The 22,373-nt window shown below is 39.4% G+C and overlaps 1 protein-coding gene across 1 annotated transcript in view; it reads right to left on the bottom strand.

Annotated features, from left to right (window-relative positions):
• Positions 1–22,373, bottom strand: part of LOC124139391 (prominin-1-like) — a 132,003-nt gene that overhangs the window by 27,000 nt on the left and 82,630 nt on the right. The window contains exons 9-10 of the mRNA XM_046506425.2: positions 22,090–22,164; positions 3,180–3,246 (exon numbers count right to left, since the gene is read on the bottom strand). Coding sequence (XP_046362381.2) covers positions 3,180–3,246; positions 22,090–22,164 — 142 coding nt within the window. The remainder of the gene's footprint in view (positions 1–3,179; positions 3,247–22,089; positions 22,165–22,373) is intronic.

Raw genomic sequence — 22,373 nt, 5'->3', positions numbered from 1 at the left:
AAACAAGAAAAACATTGTTCAGAATGTAGGTCATGTAGACCTTGCGGAAAAGAAAGTATCTTACACAAAAACAAAAACAAGGAAAAAGACTTTATTAAATATTTAGACTAACAAACTTAAATTTAACTTCTGAACACAGCTTTGTCACCAGTCTGGAACAGACAATATTTCCTCTCAGAGTTTAAAAAATACAAAAAGAAATTGCAAACAGTTGCAAAAATTGTGTGACTCTAATAGAATCAGCCTGACCATTACCAGGATACTAGTCTGTCATCCACATAAGAAAAGATGACACAAGCCATCGTTCTAAGTGGCTGCTCAGAGTAACATTGTAACAAGTGGAATTAAATCTAAATGTCTTTTGATACTTAAATCAATCTCTCAATTATTGAATCTGCTAAAGGAAATTCTTCAATTAAAGAAATTATTTCCAGATAAACAGCATGTTTTTTTTATATCCTTGATGTAATTTCACCTTGTTCATAATCTGCTTCACTTCCGATGTGGCTACTGATTGGTTTGATCATTCAAATTGTGACACATTAATTTTGTTAACATGAAGAATTGACAAATAATTCTTTGTTCTCAACAGTTAAATTTTCAAAGGAAATTTGTCTCAAGACACAAAAGAAACATTTTCTCATTTTACACAAATTAGTTCAAATAATGTTTGTCACTGCTAAAAAACGTTTGAGTTGATTCACCTGAATTTGTCCATCAACATTTTGAATAGCTCATGTTGTTTACATATAGAAACTCATTCTTATGAACTTTATCACCATGTGTTAACATATTTGTTGTATAATGACACAAGAGTGAGATTCTATTTCTCAACCAACATCATTCTTCCAAGTTCTGAGCATGTACAGTGATAATAGTGAAATCTTTTCTTGTGGAAATGACATGATGTCAAAGAGGTATATCCACAGAAAACTTGAGTCAACTGACCTAATTGTTTCATAGTGAAAAGTCAGTAAAATAAGCAGTGGTCTCTTACCTTCGGAAAATAGACACACTTGAGGAATGTGCAGTGAACAAGTACTTGCAGAACAGGGGTTCATCACCAAGAGCAATCCATGAAGAGGTGAGGTGAGGTGAAATGGGGTTTAACGTCGCGTCCAAGATTATTGCACTTATATAGCGACGTGCATGCACGTGTGTGTGTTTGTGTGGCTGCTTGTACTAGTCCGGACTGATGCCGATTTATAGTGCTAGCCCACTGACGTACCATGCCGCAGTTTAACATGAATACCCCACTCAGACACAGTATACTGACTCCGAGCCGACCAGTCCTTGCGTTGACCCCTTAATGCCGAGCGCCAGACAGGGTAACAACAAGTACCATCTTTTAACGTCTTTTGGTATGACGCAGCTGGGTATCCGTGAAGATACAGTAAACTACGGTTATAACAAACTCAAAGGAACCCCTCATTTCAATTTGTTATATCCGTCGTTCATTTTACGTATTTTGACCGTCAGACATCTTTTATCAAGTCATGTGACATGTTACTCGATAAATAACAAAAGTGTGCACTGTACATGTACAGAATATATCCACTTCAATCACTGTGTTACTGTTGTTAACTGAGGGTGTAATTTGAGGACAAGGTGTCAGTACTTAAGAGTAAATCAATTGCCTTCAATTGTTTATTGACGCTTTGAACAGCAGCGCTTGCCCGCGGATGTTTTGATAGGCAGATTGGTGTCAGCTCAGGGATTAACTATTCGTCATACACTTGAACATTATCACTGACAGAATAAAACATGGGATCACAAGGTGAGTTTGCTATATCCGTTATTTCGTTATGAGTGTGTTTGTTATATCCATCAACTTTATAGGATAAAGTATATGGCAAATGGCCAGGACCAAAAGAACAGTTTGTTATATCCGTTAGTTCGCAACAATCGTGTTCGTTATAAACATAGTTTACTGTATGAGTATAACACTAGGTAAGGCTGTCGCTTCCTGTGCCACTGTAGGGAAGTAGGCAGTAGAGTGTAGGCATGGTTAGAAGAGCCTTGAAGATCACACCCATGCTGGAAGGCCTGTGATGTCAGCAACATCACAAATGATCCAGAATATGGTGGTGATCGAACAGTGGATGACTGCACGTCATATTGCCAGTTCAGTAGGTATTTACCAGGAGACAGTGCATTCCGTTATCACAGAAACTTTGGCAATGACAAAAGTATCAGTTTGTATGGTTCCCAAGGTTTTAACATTTGATCACAAACACACCAGGGACAGCATGTCTTGTGATATCTAGCTCTGTTTGAAGCTGATCCAGAAAGGTTCTTGCAACAAATTGTGACTGTGGATGAGACCTGGGTTCACCACTTTCAGCTTGAATCCAAAAAACAATCAAAGAGTGGAAGCATTTGACATCACCACCAAAGAAGACCTCCATGTTCCGGGATGCCGAGGGTGTCATCATGTCACTCTCTTCCACAACGCCTGACAATACACGTAGCATATCATGCTGGTCTTTTGTGGCAATTACATTATAGTAGCTGTGGAGAACATTTTGGAAAGCCAAGAGAAGCACTCATACGAAACTGGGATAAAATCCCTCCAACAGTGTTGGCAAAAGCGTACAAATGTGGAATGGGATTATCTTGAAAACGAAATCATTATATGGTCTTTAGGTCAAATCTTTCTATGTGCATCTTTCTGATTAATCAGAACCATATCACTTGCATTTGCTTCAATCAAAATGGCGGCATCAGTCAACACAATCTGATCAATAATCAAGATCTATATTGTAATAAAACAGATCTTACCCTGTAGAGTGCATCAAATCACTTGAGCACCTTGATCAAAAACATGAAAACATCTGCAAAATATCTAAATGCCCAGTGCAAATCCTGCAGTCGACCGAAATTTGCACGTTGAAATCCATCTTGCTATTTCGTTACGCGATTTTGATTGGACTATGCATAGTCTCATTAGTCAAGCCAACTCCGGAATTCCAGCCTAGTTCTGCAAGGGTGGAAACTGAACTTTTATAGTGAGTTAACTCCCTTGCCTCGGGAAGATGTTCTTTGTGAAGCTTAGAATTTATCAACCACCCCTCGTATATGGAAGAATGTGGTGTACATCTAGGAAAGTGGTCTAGTTAGGAGGCTGGTGTGTATATGGATCACCAGGCAGGATGAAGGACAGGTAAACATCCACTCACCTGACACAGCATCAGCAACTCTTGTCGTCAAGACAGCAGCAATGCCTTTGTCATAGTAATACTCCGGCTGAAACAAGAGAAAACACTCTATCAAACATCCATGCGGTGCCAGAATTGTTTACAAATCTTCCGTCATGATTTTTTAAATATTTTACTCCTTCCTTCAAACAAAATGATCAGAATATCTGAAATATAAATGAATTGGTCTGGCCTTAGGTCATAGTTCGGGTGTTTTTATTGTCTTTAAATCATATGTTTTCGGACATCAAATGTTTTCAGACGGCCATGTTTATAACTAGGGGTATGGCGTCACACAGGCATTGTAAATATTCAGGTGATGGTTTGATGTGAAGTTTTCTTTTATATGATTGCATGGGCGGATACAGCTTTTTTTAAAAGAGGGGGTGCACAATTAAGATCTATTTATTGTCTTTGGTGGTAATTTATACAGAAATAAAGATTTTTTTCGAAATAAAAAGGGGGGGTCCGCACCCCCGCATCCCCCCTTTGTATCCGCCCATGGATTGAGATGTTTTACTGTTGTTCTTGTGATTAGCGAGAAAACTACAAATGTTTCGTAAGCATCCAAAACCACATTAAACAGAGATATTTATTTTTATATTATTTTAGTAAATGTTGCAGGGTTTTTTTCAAACCCATAGTAAAGCTGCTACTGGTTGAACCCCACACACAGACACTGGATACTGTCTGAAGCTCTACAAGACAATCGTTATATCAATGCCTGATGCAAAATAATTCTTGCTTTCTTGCTTTCTTGCTTCCAGCAATAAATATAACTGCTACTGCAATTTCAGATATGATGATACACATAATGAAATTAATTGGTGGGAAAAATTAAGAAATAGAGTTTTCTAGGTACAGAAGGGTGCTTGAACATACAATGATTCTTTGACTAATTTCTATTGCTCATACAGCCATAGACTCCCGACATGGCTGCTGGTGCAGTAATTTCCACATGCCACCAGGAATCATCTTCCATTCCATGAATTATATATGTTCTCACTCCACCTTATGTCAAACATAACTCACATGCTAATACCGGAGAAGAAGCCATATATAATTCACAGTCAAGGTCTGATCAAGACTCCATACTTTCATGCAATACTGATGTCACCTTCTGAGTCTGTAACTCCTACTGATACGACTCTGTATCACCTACTGATACGACTGTATCACCTACTGATACGACTGTATCACCTACTGATACGACTCTGTATCACCTACTGATACGACTCTGTATCACCTACTGATACGACTGTATCACTTACTGATACGACTGTATCACCGACTGATACGACTGTATCACTTACTGATATGACTTTGTATCACCTACTGATACGACTCTGTATCACCTACTGATACAACTCTGTAACACCTACTGATACAACTCTGTAACACCTACTGATACAACTCTGTACCACCTACTGATACGACTGTATCACCTACTGATACGACTGTATCACTTACTGATATGACTGTATCACCTACTGATACGACTCTGTATCACCTACTGATACGACTCTGTATCACCTACTGATACGACTCTGTATCACCTACTGATACGACTCTGTATCCCCTACTGATACGACTGTATCACTTACTGATATGACTGTATCACCTACTGATACGACTCTGTATCACCTACTGATACAACTCTGTACCACCTACTGATTCAACTCTGTACCACCTACTGATACAACTCTGTACCACCTACTGATACAACTCTGTACCACCTACTGATACAACTCAGTATCATCTACATTTGTGCAGCAATTAAGCGAGTGTCGCCTGCCTTTTGACACTCAGCATATTATTGTCAGAGTGCAAATATATATACACATTCCCTGACCAGCGGATCCATATGCATTCCAGTTATTATTCTCAACTCCCTGGGGAGTATACAACAGAATGACATCAAAATGTTGCACAGGACGACTGCCAAGTAAGGGTAATGAGCTGACGGGCCAATCATATATCCAGACCTTACAATAATTAATGATGAAACTTCTAATGTCCTTTAAAAGAATCAAAAACAGTGTTAAATTCACGCCTTTAATCATCACAGCATGTATTGCCTGACAGATGAAAAATCTAATGTGAAATAGCTCGCTTACTTGATCAATTTTTTACCTCCTTTTCACACCTGCTTGAGGGACAAATCCCTCTGGGATTGATTTTCAGAAAGTGTTGTAATCAAGCATTCAACCAGCTGTCAAAAGGTGTGGGGGGGGCACTTCTACCTGTCAGACCTCGGGGAAACATCAAACAGGCCATTTTCAACAAAAAACAAAAACTCCACCACATCACCTATGATACAACTTCCTCTCACTATCCACACATGAAACCAGATAGGCGGCAAACACTGTAAGGAGCTTCATGGTTGGCTTCACTACAAGGAGCTGTGAAGAACTGAGGGGCGTCATCGTAGCCTATCGGTTAAAGCGTTTGCTCGTCCTGCTGGCATGGTTTCAATTTCCCCCCATGGGGGTCCCTGGCAAAGTAATATCAAGTAATACCCAATTACTGATGTCGATTAAGTAGTTTTATTAAGTCAGAATGTACTTTGTGAGTTCCAAGGTTACCTGGTAGTTTCTCAATTTAATTCCACAAATTTTTGCTTTAAATGCCAAAGGAAATCTTAGCAAACAAGGGTGAATCCAACATTTTTCAAAGGGATGGGTCCAAAATATAAAATCCTCTCTCAGTCAGGAGTCCCTGGTTCCCCTCTCATGAAGGATCCACTTATGGCAAAGTATTTACAGGATGTCATTTCTGAGACAAAAAATATGCACAGGTTCATTGTCCCATTAAAAAACAAAGATATAGCGAGATACATCAGTCACCAGATTATCGTGTCTGGTTACCATGACAACACGGGAAGCTGTACAGCTGTGAGTCAGGAAGCTTTACAATTAGTAATGGCCATTCTAACAACATGGCTGTGCCATGTCTACAGAAGGACTGGCATAGGTAGACCATTTTTGGCACTGTATTTGCACAAAGCATGATTGCACTGTCAAAACCCTATTGTACATGTTGAAGATTAATGGCATACACTTGAGTGAGTGAGTGAGTGAGTGAGTGAGTGAGTGAGTGAGTGAGTGAGTGAGTGAGTGAGTGAGTGAGGTTTTACGCCGCTTTTAGCAATATTCCAGCAATATCACGGCTTGGGACACTAGAAAATGGTCTTCACACATTGTACACATTTGGGGAATTGAACGGCGTGACGAGCTAACACTTAACCACGAAGCTACCCCATCGCCCCTGCACCAAGTGAGGTCATAAACATGAGCCTTAGGTGTGACAAGCAAATGCTTAAACCACTGAGCTATTTCACGGCCCAGAAGTGTCATTGTCCTTGCTAACCAGAGCCCCTACTTGCCACATCACATAGGTAGAACAAGGGGGTATTTCTGAAAATTATGCACATCTTTCCAGCCCAATAGAATATCTACACTTTATCTTACCCAAATTGCCCAATTTGATACTGATGAAAGTCAACCTAGAAATGAGAAACCAAGACCCCAAAAAACCTGTAGAAGTATTATTTATTAAAACAAAAGAATATAATTAATACCATATTTGACGTAATAAGCAACCAGCTCTAATAAGGGCCCACAGTGATATTTGCTAATATATTGGCTAGTGAAAAATCCCAGTTAGCGCCCCTTCCAATTGATCAGTGTACACATGACTTATTTATTTGTGTATAATAGGCACTTAATTATGGGTAATTAAATTCTGGAAAAATATATCTGTCGTGTATAATACACACAGACTTTTCTTTTGTATCATTTCAGGCTGTCAGCATAAACCATGAAATTTACGATCTTTCAACTCTGTTTTTTTTCCCACAAAAACGTTATTCTAATAAGAGTTCCCGATTTCTAATTTTGTGAGCGTCCTGGGCGCTTATTACGTTGAATACGGTAAGTCATGTTCAGAATTTCTGTCATGGTATAGTATTGTTATCTGGTGATGTTATCGAACACAATTAGGACATTCCTACAGATGTTGAGTGGGAGAATCATTACTACCAACACCTGCTCATTACCAACAACCAGTCAATAAAGATACGATTAGCAAACTTTGAATTACCCTCCACTAATGATGATCATGAAGATAATATTTGTTGCAATTGTCACAAACATCAAAATACTCCACATCCAAAACAATTATCATCTCATCAATATCGACCATCCACTAACGCACACTGTCTTACCATGTTTGCCTAAATAGCACATTGATGACGTTAGTAAACCCGTGTTGATCTGCACAGCTCTTATCTAAACATACTTACATTACACAGGGATGACTGTGTTCAATCAGCGATAATTCCCCAGTATTCTGGTTGTAATTGTCTTTGTAATGACTGTTGGCCCATCAAACAATCACCCAATCAAAGCCGCATAAGAGTGAACAGCTTAATGATGATTTAAATTTAAATGCGTTTCAAGTAGGGTTGGGATGGGTAACTTGGGTACCTGGGTCGGGTGGGTCCTGAGTAGGACCTGGGTACCCACAGTACTACCCGGACCTGTGGTTAGTCACGTGGTTACACCACAAGTCGCTAATGTTTGCATTTCTTTCTGACGATGCACACATTCCTTTTGACTTGTATATGTTTGAGTCAAGATAATGCTTCAGTCAACTTCAGCGAACGCATGATCTGATTGTTTTATACATGTATCTGAATAGTTTCAGCCAGGGCTGCTGAAAAACAATTCCCAATCAGACATTTTGTTCCCAATTCTTGAGACCTGCAGTGGGTACCCGGGTAGGGTCGGGTAATAGGGGGTCGGGTACCCGGGTAATAAATTTGGACTCGTCCCAGCCCTGGTTTCAAAGAACCCTGATTCTACTTGCTGCATGGTATGTATGGACATTCATCCCACTGACATATCCATGACTTCACTATACAATGATTGCCATGATTGCTCCAGCCTCCTTGTTGCTGAAGTGTAAGGTGGAGTAGAGCCATCAAGCCCCTAGTGTGAGTACGTCAGCAAATATACTAAATAACGTATACTATGCCCACTGCAGAAGCATGCACAATGAAATCAGCACTACAATGGCGGTAATTTCCAATATTTGGCTGGCAATCCAAGTCAATATATTTTCAAAATGGACATTAAACACCCAAGATTTAGTCAACATGCTTGCAAAGTCGTTTTGATCATGGTGAAGTCTGGAAGTGGAAAGTTGCCAAAATACAATGTAGCTCACCTGGTTCAAACGCTCCCCTCATCAGTACACAGTCCTATTCAAATGCACTGACACAGACAGTAAAGTTTGAAAAGTTCAAAGACATTGAACTGATATACCTCTAGGAATTACACCCACTTGAAACATCATTGATTAGGTCAGGAATGCTATCATACTATTTCAATGCATACATATATGTTTATTTGGGATTACACTTTCTTAGTAAAGTACAAATTCTAGTACTTTATTGGGTGAAGTCCCATCCTGGTTTCGAACTCACACACTCAGAGTGAGGGACCTTATTGCCAGCACACAAAGTCAGCAACCTAACCCACTCACGCAAAAAGCGTCTTTCACCAAAATGGAATTCTGGTAACTGGTAGTCTCGATCACATACTTTGAATACCCCTCTGATAAGAGTTACGTCTGACCACTTTCTAGAAGGCACTGTCTATCCCGTCTAGAAGTTTTGGAGAAGATATGAAAACTATAAACAATGCAGATGGATGGCATCCGCCTTACAATCCAATCAATGGCAAAATGGCAAAAACAAAAACAGTGAGTTTTAACGAAATGTCGATATAATAGCTAAAGATAAAAAACCTTAACTGCAGGAGTATTGCAGCTGATAATATATATCAAAATAACAAGGCACAGCATTGACAAATCTGTTACAAATAACCAAACTGCTTAAGTATAATGTCCAGTTATCTCCCTTACACCAAGGTCACACCTCGGAGCATGAATGATATCCTACAATGGTTTACATATTGCAACTACAATTCAAACACTTGTAATCAAGGACAATGATTAATAAACCTAAAATCTTAACAAAATTAAAAAAACACTAACCCTAGCATGACAATTACCCCAAGTTATCTCCCTTACACAAGGTCACAGCTCTGAGCATGAATGATATCCTACAATGGTTTACATATTGCAACTAAATTCAAACACTTGTAATCAAGGACAATGATTAATAAACCTAAAATCTTAACAAAATTAAAAAAACACTAACCCTAGCATGACAATTACCCCAAGTTATCTCCCTTACACAAGGTCACAGCTCTGAGCATGAATGATATCCTACAATGGTTTACATATTGCAACTAAATTCAAACACTTGTAATCAAGGACAATGATTAATAAAACTAAAATCTTACAAAAAAAACAAAACACTAACCCTAGCATGGCAATTACCCCAAGTTATCTCCCTTGCCCCAAGGTTACTATCTCACAACGAGGCTACAGAGGGGGTATCATTACACTTATCTGCATGGTCCTCTTCTAACTGTCTTCATGCATATTGATGAGACTGACTGGTTTGCAACCAGATATCAGAGAAAAGTCATTGAATGATGGATGTCCTATATGACATTTCCAGAACAATGTGTAATAGCAGTATGTTTTGTTGTGTGAATCCAAATCATTTGCCTTTTCACTAGTAACAGTTGGCAATTGATGTTGGGATAAAATACTCTGAAGATGAGCTCATGGCCTGAGAGTGTGTATAAATTTTCTTCCCACGGATCCATGACTTGAAACAAATATAATCACAGACTGCACTAAAACTCAGCAATTCCTTGGCATGTGCTTGGCTAACCTTGCAATTGTTTTTGCTTTTATATTTCCATAAACCAAAATAAATAGGTCACGCCTACTAGCAGAATACTGCTTCCTGATTGGCTGAATAGGGTGGATGGGGCTTGGGGTGCAGTATTGAGCTGAATATGTCAGTGATGTTGTATTATTTGTTGTCTGCAGTGTTTTGTGTTCATGATCACATGAGCAGTCTGTGAAGTTATTATTGCTGGCTTATTATATTGATAAGAAATGACGTCAATATGTTTAAGCATTTAAACCAGCATGCACATTTTGTGTAAATTTGTTTATACCTCCACAAAGGCAAAACATATTGATGTCACTCCTTAATTAGCTGTCTTCCTGCGATCTCAACAAACCAAGACTTTTGATATTTGTCGTCACGGTGCCAGTAAAGTGTGGACATTTTTTGTGAATGGCTTCAAAATTGCCGCAAATTGCATTGATTAATGCAAATTATTAACTTGAAAGCTACTTGCTTTTACATCTTAGAAGTCATTAGAAATCTCCAAACCCAGCGCCCTTTTTCAATAAGCACCCCCTGAACATCTTCTAAATCAATCTGCAAGTAAGGCCGAAAAAATCTACACAATAGCCCATATTTTCTTGTGTTTAATACAGATTTGTTTTACAGCAGAACAGAAGAGATATATCGAGGATAAAATTTTATAGATAGAGTAAAATTCATAGAAATGTTTGTCAATTGTATATTTATAAGAATGTTGACTTTACTTTTTCAATTATTTTAGGTGATATTCCATAGTCTTTGAAATATTAATGTTAAGAAAACATATATTTATCTGACTAAACTTTGCATAGAGAGAGAGTTGCAGAGAACACAGTTGTGATGTCACCAAACCCTCAAATTACCAACGGGCATCACTACTTCCTGTACCCAGAAGGCAACGAATACAGGCGGGATTGAGGACTGAAAGGTGCAGCCAAATAAAATGTTGAAAATCCCAAACTATGCTAGAGTTGACTGTATGAGAAATATCGGTCTTTGATGTAAGTTCTGTTATTTTCTCAAATTGACTAGATCTAAATGGAAGTTGCAATATTTTTACAAAACTTCTATTTTATGATTCATTTGTTGATATTTTCCATATCTTTCATGGTGAATTACGAACTTACAATGCATCAAAACATTAAAGTTAGAATCGGCCATTCGGAAACTTGATGCTAATTTCGCATATCTCGACACAAGCTGGATAATCTTTACAAAAACGTTTTGACATCCACAGGAACTTTTGAAACATAATCGTAACTAAAATGTGAAACGTTTACAAAGGAGACGAAAACCTAGGAGGATGTCGAGCTGACTTCAGCAAAAGTTCGAACAATCATGTTCAATTTCAATATTACCTGAAAATTATGAACATCACAAGAAAAAATGTCTCCAAACTTTGCTCCAGTAATAAATTTTGAAAACATGTTTATTTTCATTCGGTAGGGCTTTAATATGGTCACCTGTCCCACAGGATATTCTGTAAAATGTTCCTATTCTGAAGAGCTTGCATGTAAAAAAAATACTTAGGAACATTGTGCAGAATATTTGCTGACAGTGGAACATAGAACAGATCCCGGTCCAGAGGGACATTATCAAGAATATCCTGGATAAATTGGGCGTAAGGACATTACGGGAAAAGAGCGACCTACAAGAACAATGGAATGACGTTACTGGAGGTTCATAAGTCCAAAATGAATATAGACATGACTACAATTAGGAAATGAAACTCAATTTCTTCCAGATTTGCAGGTGTTATTGTTTGTTTGTTGTTTAACGCCGCACTCAGCAATATTCCAGGTATATTACGTCAGTCTGTAAATAATCAAGTCTGGACCAGTCAATCCAGTGATTGACATCATGAACATCGATCCATGCAATTGGGATCAATGATATGCATCAACCAAGTCAGCGAACCTGACCACCCGATGTCGTTAGTTGCCTCTTACGACAAGCATCAGGTGTTATTGACTACTTGAAGCATGAACTTTTGATTCGGAACTTGCAGCGTCAGTGTGGGAACTTTTTCATCATCTTACCATGCAAATCTGTGATCAAAGTATAATAAAGAAAAGATGGCTTCAGAGGACGGAGAATGGAGCAGGTGAGGTGAGGTGAAATGGGGTTTAATGTCGCGTCCAAGATTATTGCACTTATATAGCAACGTGCATGTACGTGTGTGTGTTTGTGTGGCTGCTTGTACTAGTCCGGACTGATGCCGATTTATAGTGCTATCTCACTGAGATACCATGCCGCAGTTTAACATGAATACCCCACTCAGACACAGTATACTGACTCCGAGCCGACCAGTCCTTGTTTTAGCCCCTTAATGCCGAGCGCCAGACAGGGTAACAACAAGTACCATCTTTTAAAGTATTTTGGTATGACGCGGCCGGGGATCGAACCCCAGACCTTCCGCTCTCCGGGCTGACGCTCTACCACTAGACCACGGAGGCGGTCCGAATGGAGCTGGGATTGGATGGAGAAACATAACACTTCTTCTCATGCTAACCAGTACTGACATCAATCAATAAACGACTTGTTGGAGTGTGTTTAAGCTGCTTTGAAGTCAGTAGCAAGGGAATGACAGATCAAGAATCAAAACTGAAGCGAAGCCAATGACAAGCTGATCCTGGCACAAAGAAGGGACACAACTCTGAATAGCAAGCTGATGAATCTAAGCTACACCATTGGGCCATCCATTCCCTGTTTAGGTAGTATTGATAGTAACAGCAATGGTAGTTGTAGTCATAGCAGTAGTAGTAATATATACCAAGTTTTTCGTACCTTGCCTCCATTTTGGCTAAGTCGTGTGTGAAGTGATCGGTAGATCCCACAACTCACTGTTATTTCCAGCAACAACGGCCAGATTACCGCTATTGACGCAGCAGCAGCAGTAGTAGAAGTGGTAGTGACAGTGGTAGAAGTAGTTGTAGTAGTAGTTGTAGTAGTACCAGCAGCAGTAGCATTATTATAGTAGTAGTGGTGACAGTAGCTAGTAGTAGTAGTAGTAGTAGTAGTAATCATTCTCATTAAAATCTACCGCTAAACAAGGATCTGAGGACATCCCATTACAGGTCACTTCAGACCGACCTTGCACGAACTTTGACCGACCAATGAAATGACTGACAAGAAGTCCACATTAGCCAATCAGAAGGCAGCTTTCTCGTGCTTTAAGGCAATAATTTTAAATTGGCGACTACGCTTCGAAACATTTTTTGATAAAAAAATTTAAACCTGAAAAAAAACCCATTCTAGAATGGCTAATAGATGGTCTAGATTGTATGGATTCAGTCGTCAAGCCCGTAACTATCGTTCGGAATACCCCTTGTTAAAGTTTTCGAGGTTGCAAGATAAGAAATCCCATTCCGATTGTCACTTTCATGATCTGGTAAGCGACGCTCTGATTGGTCGGATGAAAGGTCGTTCTGACGTGAACCCTATTGGGATGTCCTCAGATCTTTTTTTAGCATAGCGAGAACTAAGATATGATTTTAATGAGATTGTAGTAGTAGTAGAACCAGCAGCAGTAGTAGTAGTAGTAGTAGTGGTGACAGTAGCTAGTAGGAGTAGTGGTGGTGACAGTAGCTAGTAGTAGTAGTAGTAGTAGAAGTAGTGACAGTAGCTGGTAGTAAATGTTGTTGTAGTTGTAGTTGTAGTTGTAGTAGTATAGCAGTAGCAGCAGCTGTGAACAGCAGCAGTGGTAGAAGTAGTAGTAACAATAGTAGACGTAGTTGTAGTTGTAGTAGAAGCAGCAACAGTAGCAATACTATTAGTAGTAGTGGTGACAGTAGCTAGTAGTAGAAGTAGTTTTAGTAGTGGCAGCAGCAACAGCAACAGCAGCAGTATTAGTAGTAGCAGTAGTAGTAGTAGTATTAGTAGCAGTAGAAATAGTAGTAGTAGTAGTGACAGTAGCTAGTAGTAAAAGTAGTTTTAGTTGTAGCAACAGCAGCAGTATTAGTAGTAGCAGTAGTAGTAGTAGTAGTAGTAGTAGTAGTAGTAGTAGTAGTGACAGTAGCTAGTAGTAAAAGTAGTTTTAGTAGTAGCAGCAGTATTATTAGTAGTAGTAGTGACAGTAGCTAGTAGTAAAAGTAGTTTTAGTAGTAGCAGCAGCAGCAGTATTATTAGTAGTAGTAGTGACAGTAGCTAGTAGTAAAAGTAGTTTTAGTAGTAGCAGCAGCAGCAGTATTAGTAGTAGTATTAGTAGTAGTAGTAGTAGTAGTAGTAGCAGCAGCAGTATTAGTAGTAGCAGTAGTAGTAGTAGTAGTAGTAGCAGCAGCAGTATTAGTAGTAGCAGTAGTAGTAGTAGTAGTAGTAGTAGCAGCAGCAGTATTATTAGTAGTAGTTGTGACGGTAGCAGGAAACAGCTGTTGTTGTAGAGAAGCAACCGCAGTACTCCTAAACTTAAGTAGCCGCAGCCATAACTGCCAGTGTTGATTACAATAATGACAACTCCATCCATCTCCGTGCAACTTATCAGCAGTTTTTTTATCGCAGATAATTAAAAGCATGAATTATAGATCTTGGGCGAGCTAGCTGCTACGGTCTGAGCCAGAACCCCATGATGCGGACAACTGATGCACAGCGATGCTGCTGATGATGATTACAGCTGATTGGTCTCTTTCACTGTGTAATTTGCTTGCTGCAACTCCCTGATTTACTGAGGGGGAAAGCACCATTGTGTTCCCTAAACACACGCCGCGGAGACCCCAACGCATTCACCATACTCCTCTGCATCTTGATCAGCTCCGAGATTGTTCTCAAATGTTAGCATTGTGCCACACTTAATAATCATTTATCTAGGCATATTTATACATCTAATCACTCTATCAGAGGGATATAAGACTAATTTCACGAACAAATAGCGACAGGGCTAGGTTAAATACTGCTTGTCCACACACACGGGACAATTACATCAATGCTTTAGTCCCAGAATGCTGTCTCTGCTGAATATCCAGTGATGGCCCTTACGAATATTTCAAGAATTCAATTCATCTCTCTATCTTATTCTGGGACCTCGAGTTGTGCAAACGTGCAACCATGCCCCTTCCAATGAAAGTATTACCAGTGACAAAGTACAAGCAAAGGAATATGACATGAAGCATATTATCAATCAATTACATTATATATGGAACTTTTCTTCTTTCTTCTTTAATTTTAATTGTTTTCAGAGTTATAGAGTAATACACTATTCCATCAAAAACATATTTCTGATTGCATAGAATGACACAATACACTCCTTAAAATCTTAAAGTTTTTAAACAAACATTTTCACATTTTAAACCAAAAAGGTTGCAACACACAATCAGACTCAAACATAGCATGTATCAACAGAGAGCTAAGAATCAAATGCTGAGAACAAAAGTGACCATTTTTTGTTAAAGTTATTTTTGTCATCCTTTTTCATAGCAATAAATTTCTCGATTGAATATATGTTTTTAAGTAGTTTTAAAAGTATATTTATTTTTGGTTTGATTCCTTTGATTCCACACACATGAATATGCCTTTTTCCCAATAAAAGTATAAGATTGATTAAAGTATTAGAGCAGTTAGAACCAAACAAAAAAGAAATTTGGTCAATTTAATTTATTAGGAAAGATAATTTTTAAGCCAAAGTTTATATATGGTACGTTGTACTCCCTAATATACAAAGTATTTAAAACACAGAGACTTGGTGCGTTCTGTAATGATAATGTGTTCATTTTGTCTGTCTTCCTTTACTGAGGGTGCTGCCCCCTCCTACCCTGTATCCTCCATACCATCTGAGACAAACTTCACCTAATTTGTGACCTGAGCGCTGCACACAGGACTACGCACCACCACCAATATTCCACTGACAGGAAATATACATATGTGCTATTAACTAACAGTTATTATCATCTATGTACATGTTTCATATAGAATGTGACACACATAAGAAATAAAAAAAGGACTATTTTATCAAATCTGCTAAAGCAGAAATAAAATTGGTCAGTACAATTTTTGAAAGCATTAATTTTCGAAGAAAGTGTTCAATATGAATTACACACAAATTTACTTATACAATATGAACTACACACAGATATACTTATACAATTTAAATTACACACAGATATAAAGGTACTAATACAATTCTGAACTGGTGTATGACCCAATTTCAGTGCAAGAAGGTGACAAGTCGCCACTACCACTGCACTGGACCAGAAAATAGAATACAATTATTAGAAAATGCCGCCATTTGTATAAATGTAATTAGTTGTGAGGCCAGCATCCCCAGGGTCTCCCATAGAACGTCCAACACGACCTCCCTGATGAAGCCGGCACCAGTTGCCTGACAAGGTCCCATGTGCTCTCATGTCAACTCCATCTGACTGACATGGTCAGTGATAGGCTTCCAATGTATATCAGCATGTCTGCCGATATTGGCACTGAGCATGAACTCTATATAACCTTTGTGTATTTGTTGTGGAAATGGTCCATAGCAACTGATGCTTGTCACAGGAGGCGACTAAATGGTTGGTGGTCATACACAGTGACTGTGTTGATTGCTCATAATATCAATCACAGGATTGTACATCCCGATGTGCTTTTTTAGAGTCTGCCATCACAGAGCTGGAAGATTCCATGCACGCGCACACTGATCTGGGACTGATTTGGGACCGATCTGGGACTGAAATGGACTCTTCTGGGACTTGACTGCCATGAGACATTTCTCAACACCCCAACTACCTAACTGACCACTCTGTGTATGAATGAATGTTGTTTTACGCCACAGTCAGCTATATTCCAGCTTTGAATAATGGAGTCTGGTGTTTGATGACACTCAGTCAGCCAAATGCCCATTTGTAATATTTCTTACTGTTGAGGTGAGGTGAGGTGAAATTGGGTTTAACGTCGCGTCCAAGATTATTGCACTTATATAGCGACGTGCATGCACGTGTATGTGTGTGTGGCTGCTTGTACTAGTCCGGACTGATGCCGATTTATAGTGCTAGCTCACTGAGATACCATGCCGCAGTTTAACATGAATACCCCACTCAGACACAGTATACTGACTTCGAGCCGACCAGTCCTTGTTTTAGCCCCTTAATGCCGAGCGCCAGACAGGGTAACAACAAGTACAATCTTTTAACGTCTTTTTGTATGACGCGGCCCGGGATTGAACCCTGGACCTTCCGCTCTCCGGGCGGACGCTCTACCACAAGACCACGGAGGCGGTCTCTTACTGTTGAGACCCATGAAGATTCCGGGATAGAATAGGTCTTCAGCATCCCATGCTTGCCGTAAAAGGCGTCTATGCTTGTCGTAAAAGGCGACTAACGGGATCGGGTGGTCAGGCTCGCTGACTTGGTTGATGCATGTCATCAGTCCCAATTGCGTGGATCGATGCTCATATTAATCACTGGATTGTCTGGTCCAGACTTGATTATTTACAGACATCAGCTGGAATATTGCTGAGTGCAATCTTACTGTTGAATCGAATGAAAATAACTCACACAGTCATATCATTTATCATCAACATGTCACACAATAATAAAAAAATACAACGCAATGATTTTTGCTATAATCTTTGGCCAAGAAGCCGTCACATGTCATTCGACACAAATACATACTGTGTTCATCCAGGCAGTATTGCTTTTAGTATCATCTATCACCAGTGCCATTAGAGCAGTGATTGGCCCCCTTAATAGATCACACTATGAAAACAGCAGTTAATATCTGTCATATCGCTGTACTTGACAATTCACACTAATCCAGTTTTGTAGAAAACCATCTATTTGTCCCCTCCAAGCCTTTGTTATATGTGACACTCGAAAGCCTCACCTTTCATTTCGAACATCACTTCAAATACAAACATTGTGACGTTATATGATACAGGAAATTGTGGCCATTTGTTGCGGATGTGGCCGCTTACGTCCACTGTCCATTTGTTGACCGTCATGTGATCAATAAAAGACAACATGATACTCTCATATATTTCCTTTATGAACCGGTGCCAGTGATGAACTTGATAATATCAGGCATCAGTAAAAAGGAGAGCTGTATTTAATGTGATGGAATTCCCTCTTGTCAATGAGTGAGTGAGTGAGTGAGTGAGTGAGTGAACTAGTGAGCTAGTGAGTGAGTGACTGAGTGAGTCAGTGACTGAGTGAGTCAGTGTCCGTGAGCCTGTGAGTCAGTGAGTCAGTGAGTCAGTGAGTGTCTATGAGTCAGTGAGTCTGTGAGTCAGTGAGTCAGTGAGTCTGTGAGTCAGTGAGTCAGTGAGTGAGTGAGTATGTGAGTCAGTGAGTCTGTGAGTGAGTGAGTGAGTGAATGAGTGAAAGAGTGATAGAGTGATAGAGTGAGTGAGTGAGTGAGTCTGTGAGTGAGTGAGTGAGTGAGTGAGTGAGTCTGTGAGTCTGTCAGTGAGTGAGTGAGTGAGTGAATGAGTCGGTGAGTCAGTGAGTCTGTGAGTCTGAGTTAGTGAGTGAGTGAGTCTGTGAGTCGGTGAGTCAGTGAGTAGACGTACCCTGAAGTTTCCCACAATTATAACTTTACAACATAGCAGAAAGGCCACAGGTTGAAATACTAATATTAATCCTTCTATGATTGAGTGTTTTTGTAGATTTAACATCTGTCAGTCTGTGAGTGAGTGAGTGAGTGAGTGAGTGAGTGAGTGAGTGAGTGAGTCTGTGAGTGAGTGAGTCTATGAGTGAGTGAGTGAGTGAGTCAGGAGGTCTGTGAGTGAGTGAGTGAGTGAGTGAATGAGTCGGTGAGTCGGTGAGTCAGTGAGTCAGTGAGTCAGTGAGTCTGTGAGTCAGTGAGTCTGTGAGTCAGTGAGTAGACATACCCTGAAGTTTCCCACAATAATAACTTTACAACATAGCAGAAAGACCACAGGTTGAAATACTAATATTAATCCTTCTATGATTGAGTGTTTTTGTAGATTTAACATCTGTCATTTGGCAGAACAATGCCATTGAAAAGTAATGATTTAAAGAAAATAAAAATGAAACAAAGCTAAATAATGGTGGTTTTTTTTAAAACTATAAATACAATATTTGATTTTATTTGGTTAATCAGACAATTAAATCATGAGATTGGCAATCTGAACAAACAATGATAAATAAAGATGTACAGAAAAAATTAAGTAATCCCCCAATCCCCCTTCCAACTACGATTTACACACAGGATTCTCATGGGACAAGTGATGTATTTCTCTAACCAAAACATAATCCTCACAGTTTCTATTGTAAAATCAAAATGTTATATTGGAGCTTAAAGCTGGCAAATCATACATAATCACACTCCGAATGTGTCTTTAGTCCTTACTTGATAATAAATCTTATAAAAAATACACAATAATATTTTCTGATTGCAAGTTTGACTAAAAGAGGGCCTATTATCCACTATCAAGTGTAGATCAAGATGCTGTAAGTAGTGCCCTCAGTGGAACTGGGCCAGTGTGTAATTAGGGCGATCATTAACTGATTGATCAATACACATCATAGCTGGCAATGTGAGTGGGGTTTCAAGCTTGAATGAAACTTGTTAGTGCTGCTTGTTGTCTCAGCCTTGAGAGCCTTCACTACCTTCACTGCCCATGACGATCCGGGGTAGAATAGGTCATCAGCAACCCATGCCAGCAGTAAAAAGCGACTATGCTTGTCGTATGAGGCAACTAACGGGATCGGGTGGTCAGACTCGCTGACTTGGTTGGTGCATGTCATCGAATCCCAATTGCATGGATCGATGCTCATGATGTCAATCACTGAATTATCAGGTCAGACTCGATTATTTACAGACCTCCATCATATAGCTGTAATATCGCTTAGTTAAACAGCAAACAAACAAACAAACACTACTGAAATCACCCGGACTACTGATGCAGTGGAGACATCACAGCTTTATGAGTGAGTGAGTGAGTTTGGTTTAATGCCGTTTTGAACTGTGCATATTGGTGATATCATGGAGTGTGGTCGAAAATGTTTGTCACTTTGACGAAACATTATAAGGGCAAAAAAGGACTTGAAGCCACGATCATAGGTTTCTGGAATGCCTTAGGGATGTATGAGGTTGTAACATTTACACATGTAATAATTACATCCACAGCAAGTCCTTTTACAAGTTATCATGGTGTAACAATTATACAATTTTTTATATAATTATAGAACAAGTAAAATATATTAGCATCCAGGGAAAATGCAAATACAACATATTAGTTTCAGTGACAGCTTTCATATAAATACTACCCTAGGGTAACAAGAACCCATCTCGCAGACATACTATTCAATAAGACAAAAACTATGTCTACATAGTGTTATAGGTTGCCTTGAACTATTTTATTTAAGTAAATCTGTCATCACCTATATTAGAATAACATTCAGCAAATACTTCAATTTAGACTCATTAAGGTTTAGCCCCCACACAAGCTTGTCTATTGTGATATCATAATCTCTTTTCAAGCACCCAGTAAATATATGTCAACAAAATTTTAAAATGCCAGTCCACCAGGATTAAGTATTCCCCTCTGTCTAGCCATTCATTAACCGTAGGGCACACCCCATTGTGTATCAACAACCAATCATATTCATTTTATTGTTCTAATTTTAGTTAAATACAAAAAGAAGCAAGATGTGTAAGGCAGTAGGGGTTTGACACTCAAACCAAGGAAACCTCTCACCCATAGGGGGCGGTCGGGTAGCCTAGTGGTTAAAGCATTCGCTCGTCACGCCGAAGACCCGGGTTTGATTCCCGACATGGGTACAATGTGTGAAGCCCATTTCTGGTGTCCCCCCCCGTGATATTACTGGAATATTGCTAAAAGCGGCGTAAAACCATACTCACTCACTCTCACCCATAGCCCAGAGGGTTGTGCCGACTCTCTGTGGCACCGTCAGCTACATTTAAGATATTGTTCATTCTGTTCTTGTAAATAAAATTGTAATTAGTCTCTTGTGACTCTGGCTCTTTGCTGACTAATTCCCCATGAAAACCAGCACACCATTTGGAAGGTTTTGAAGATCAGAGTGAGTGAGTGAGTTTAGCTTAACGCCACTTTTAACAATATTCCAGTTATACCGCGGCATGTCAGCTTAATGTGGGAGGAAAGCCCGAAGTGATGCAGGTCTCAGACGTTTACCACTTCGGTGAAACCCATGAGCATGGGTATGGTGCTGACAAACCTAGAAACATAATCGGGGCGAACCCGGATTCGAACCCACAATCATAGGTTTCTGGCGTGCCCAAGGGACGCAACTCTGCACAGCGAATCGCGGCGCCTTAGACGACTGGGCCACCCGTGCCCCCTTTGAAGATCAGAACAGCAGATCCATAAAAATATCATATATAAATGTTACACCATGATTACTTATTAAAGCCCTTGCTGTGGGGATCTAATTATTACATGAAAACTTAATATAAATGTTACACCCTGATAGATGCAACTCTGCACAGCTAATTGAGACATCAACGTGGGTATATAGACAGCATTTCCCTATCAAGGGGAATCTAACAAATATGTCGCATACTCCAACACCTGTACACCTGGGCTAGTGGTGGAACTTGGAAACTATTCTATATTCTAATACAAATGTGCATTGAACATGTAGAAACAAACTCAGACCTTCTGTGTGAGAAGCCAGCACTTACCATTCGGCTACCCCATTGCTACCCCACAAGATGTAGAATAGCCCAGACACATAGCCGGAATCTACTTGTTTCTTTGATTGACTTCTATGACAAGACACGTGAAGTCTGAATACTGTGTGTGAAGCATAGTAACAGCAGAACAGACTTACGTGTTGCCTAGTAACCATACAATGGACTTACATGTTGCATAGTAACCATAGAATGGACTTACATGTTTCATAGTAACCATAGTAACAGACTTACATGTTGCATTGTAACCATAGAATGGGCTTACATGTTGCCTAGTAACCATACAATGGACTTACATGTTGCATAGTAACCATAGTAACATACTTACATGTTGCATAGTAACCATAGTAACATACTTACATGTTGCATAGTAACCATAGTAACAGACTTACATGTTGCATAGTAACCATAGTAACAGACTTACATGTTGCATAGTAACCATAGTAACAGACTTACATGTTGCATAGTGCTGTTGATGGGGTGGAGGGCAAGATGGCTGAGCTGCTGGACATTGGTGCTGATGTTTGGAAGCTGAAGAGGAAGCAGACGTTATACAGCAGCCATCTTGTTTATTCCTGTATATACGTTCTGATGATTTCTTGACGACTAGTCACAGATACAGCCTAAATATGGGAGTATACTCGCCTAAGTTGTTTCTTGTAGATTTCAGTGTTAATATATGGACTTATCTGAGAGAACAAGACCAAATCGTGTTTTTTTACATTCAGGCTTCAGACGAA

The sequence above is a fragment of the Haliotis rufescens genome, unplaced genomic scaffold (genome assembly GCF_023055435.1).
Source record: "Haliotis rufescens isolate VD_foot unplaced genomic scaffold, xgHalRufe1.0.p SCAF_27, whole genome shotgun sequence".
Classification (NCBI taxonomy): domain Eukaryota; kingdom Metazoa; phylum Mollusca; class Gastropoda; order Lepetellida; family Haliotidae; genus Haliotis; species Haliotis rufescens.
The sequence above is the reverse complement of the archived record's forward strand: the minus strand, read 5'-3'. Positions and strand labels throughout refer to the sequence as shown.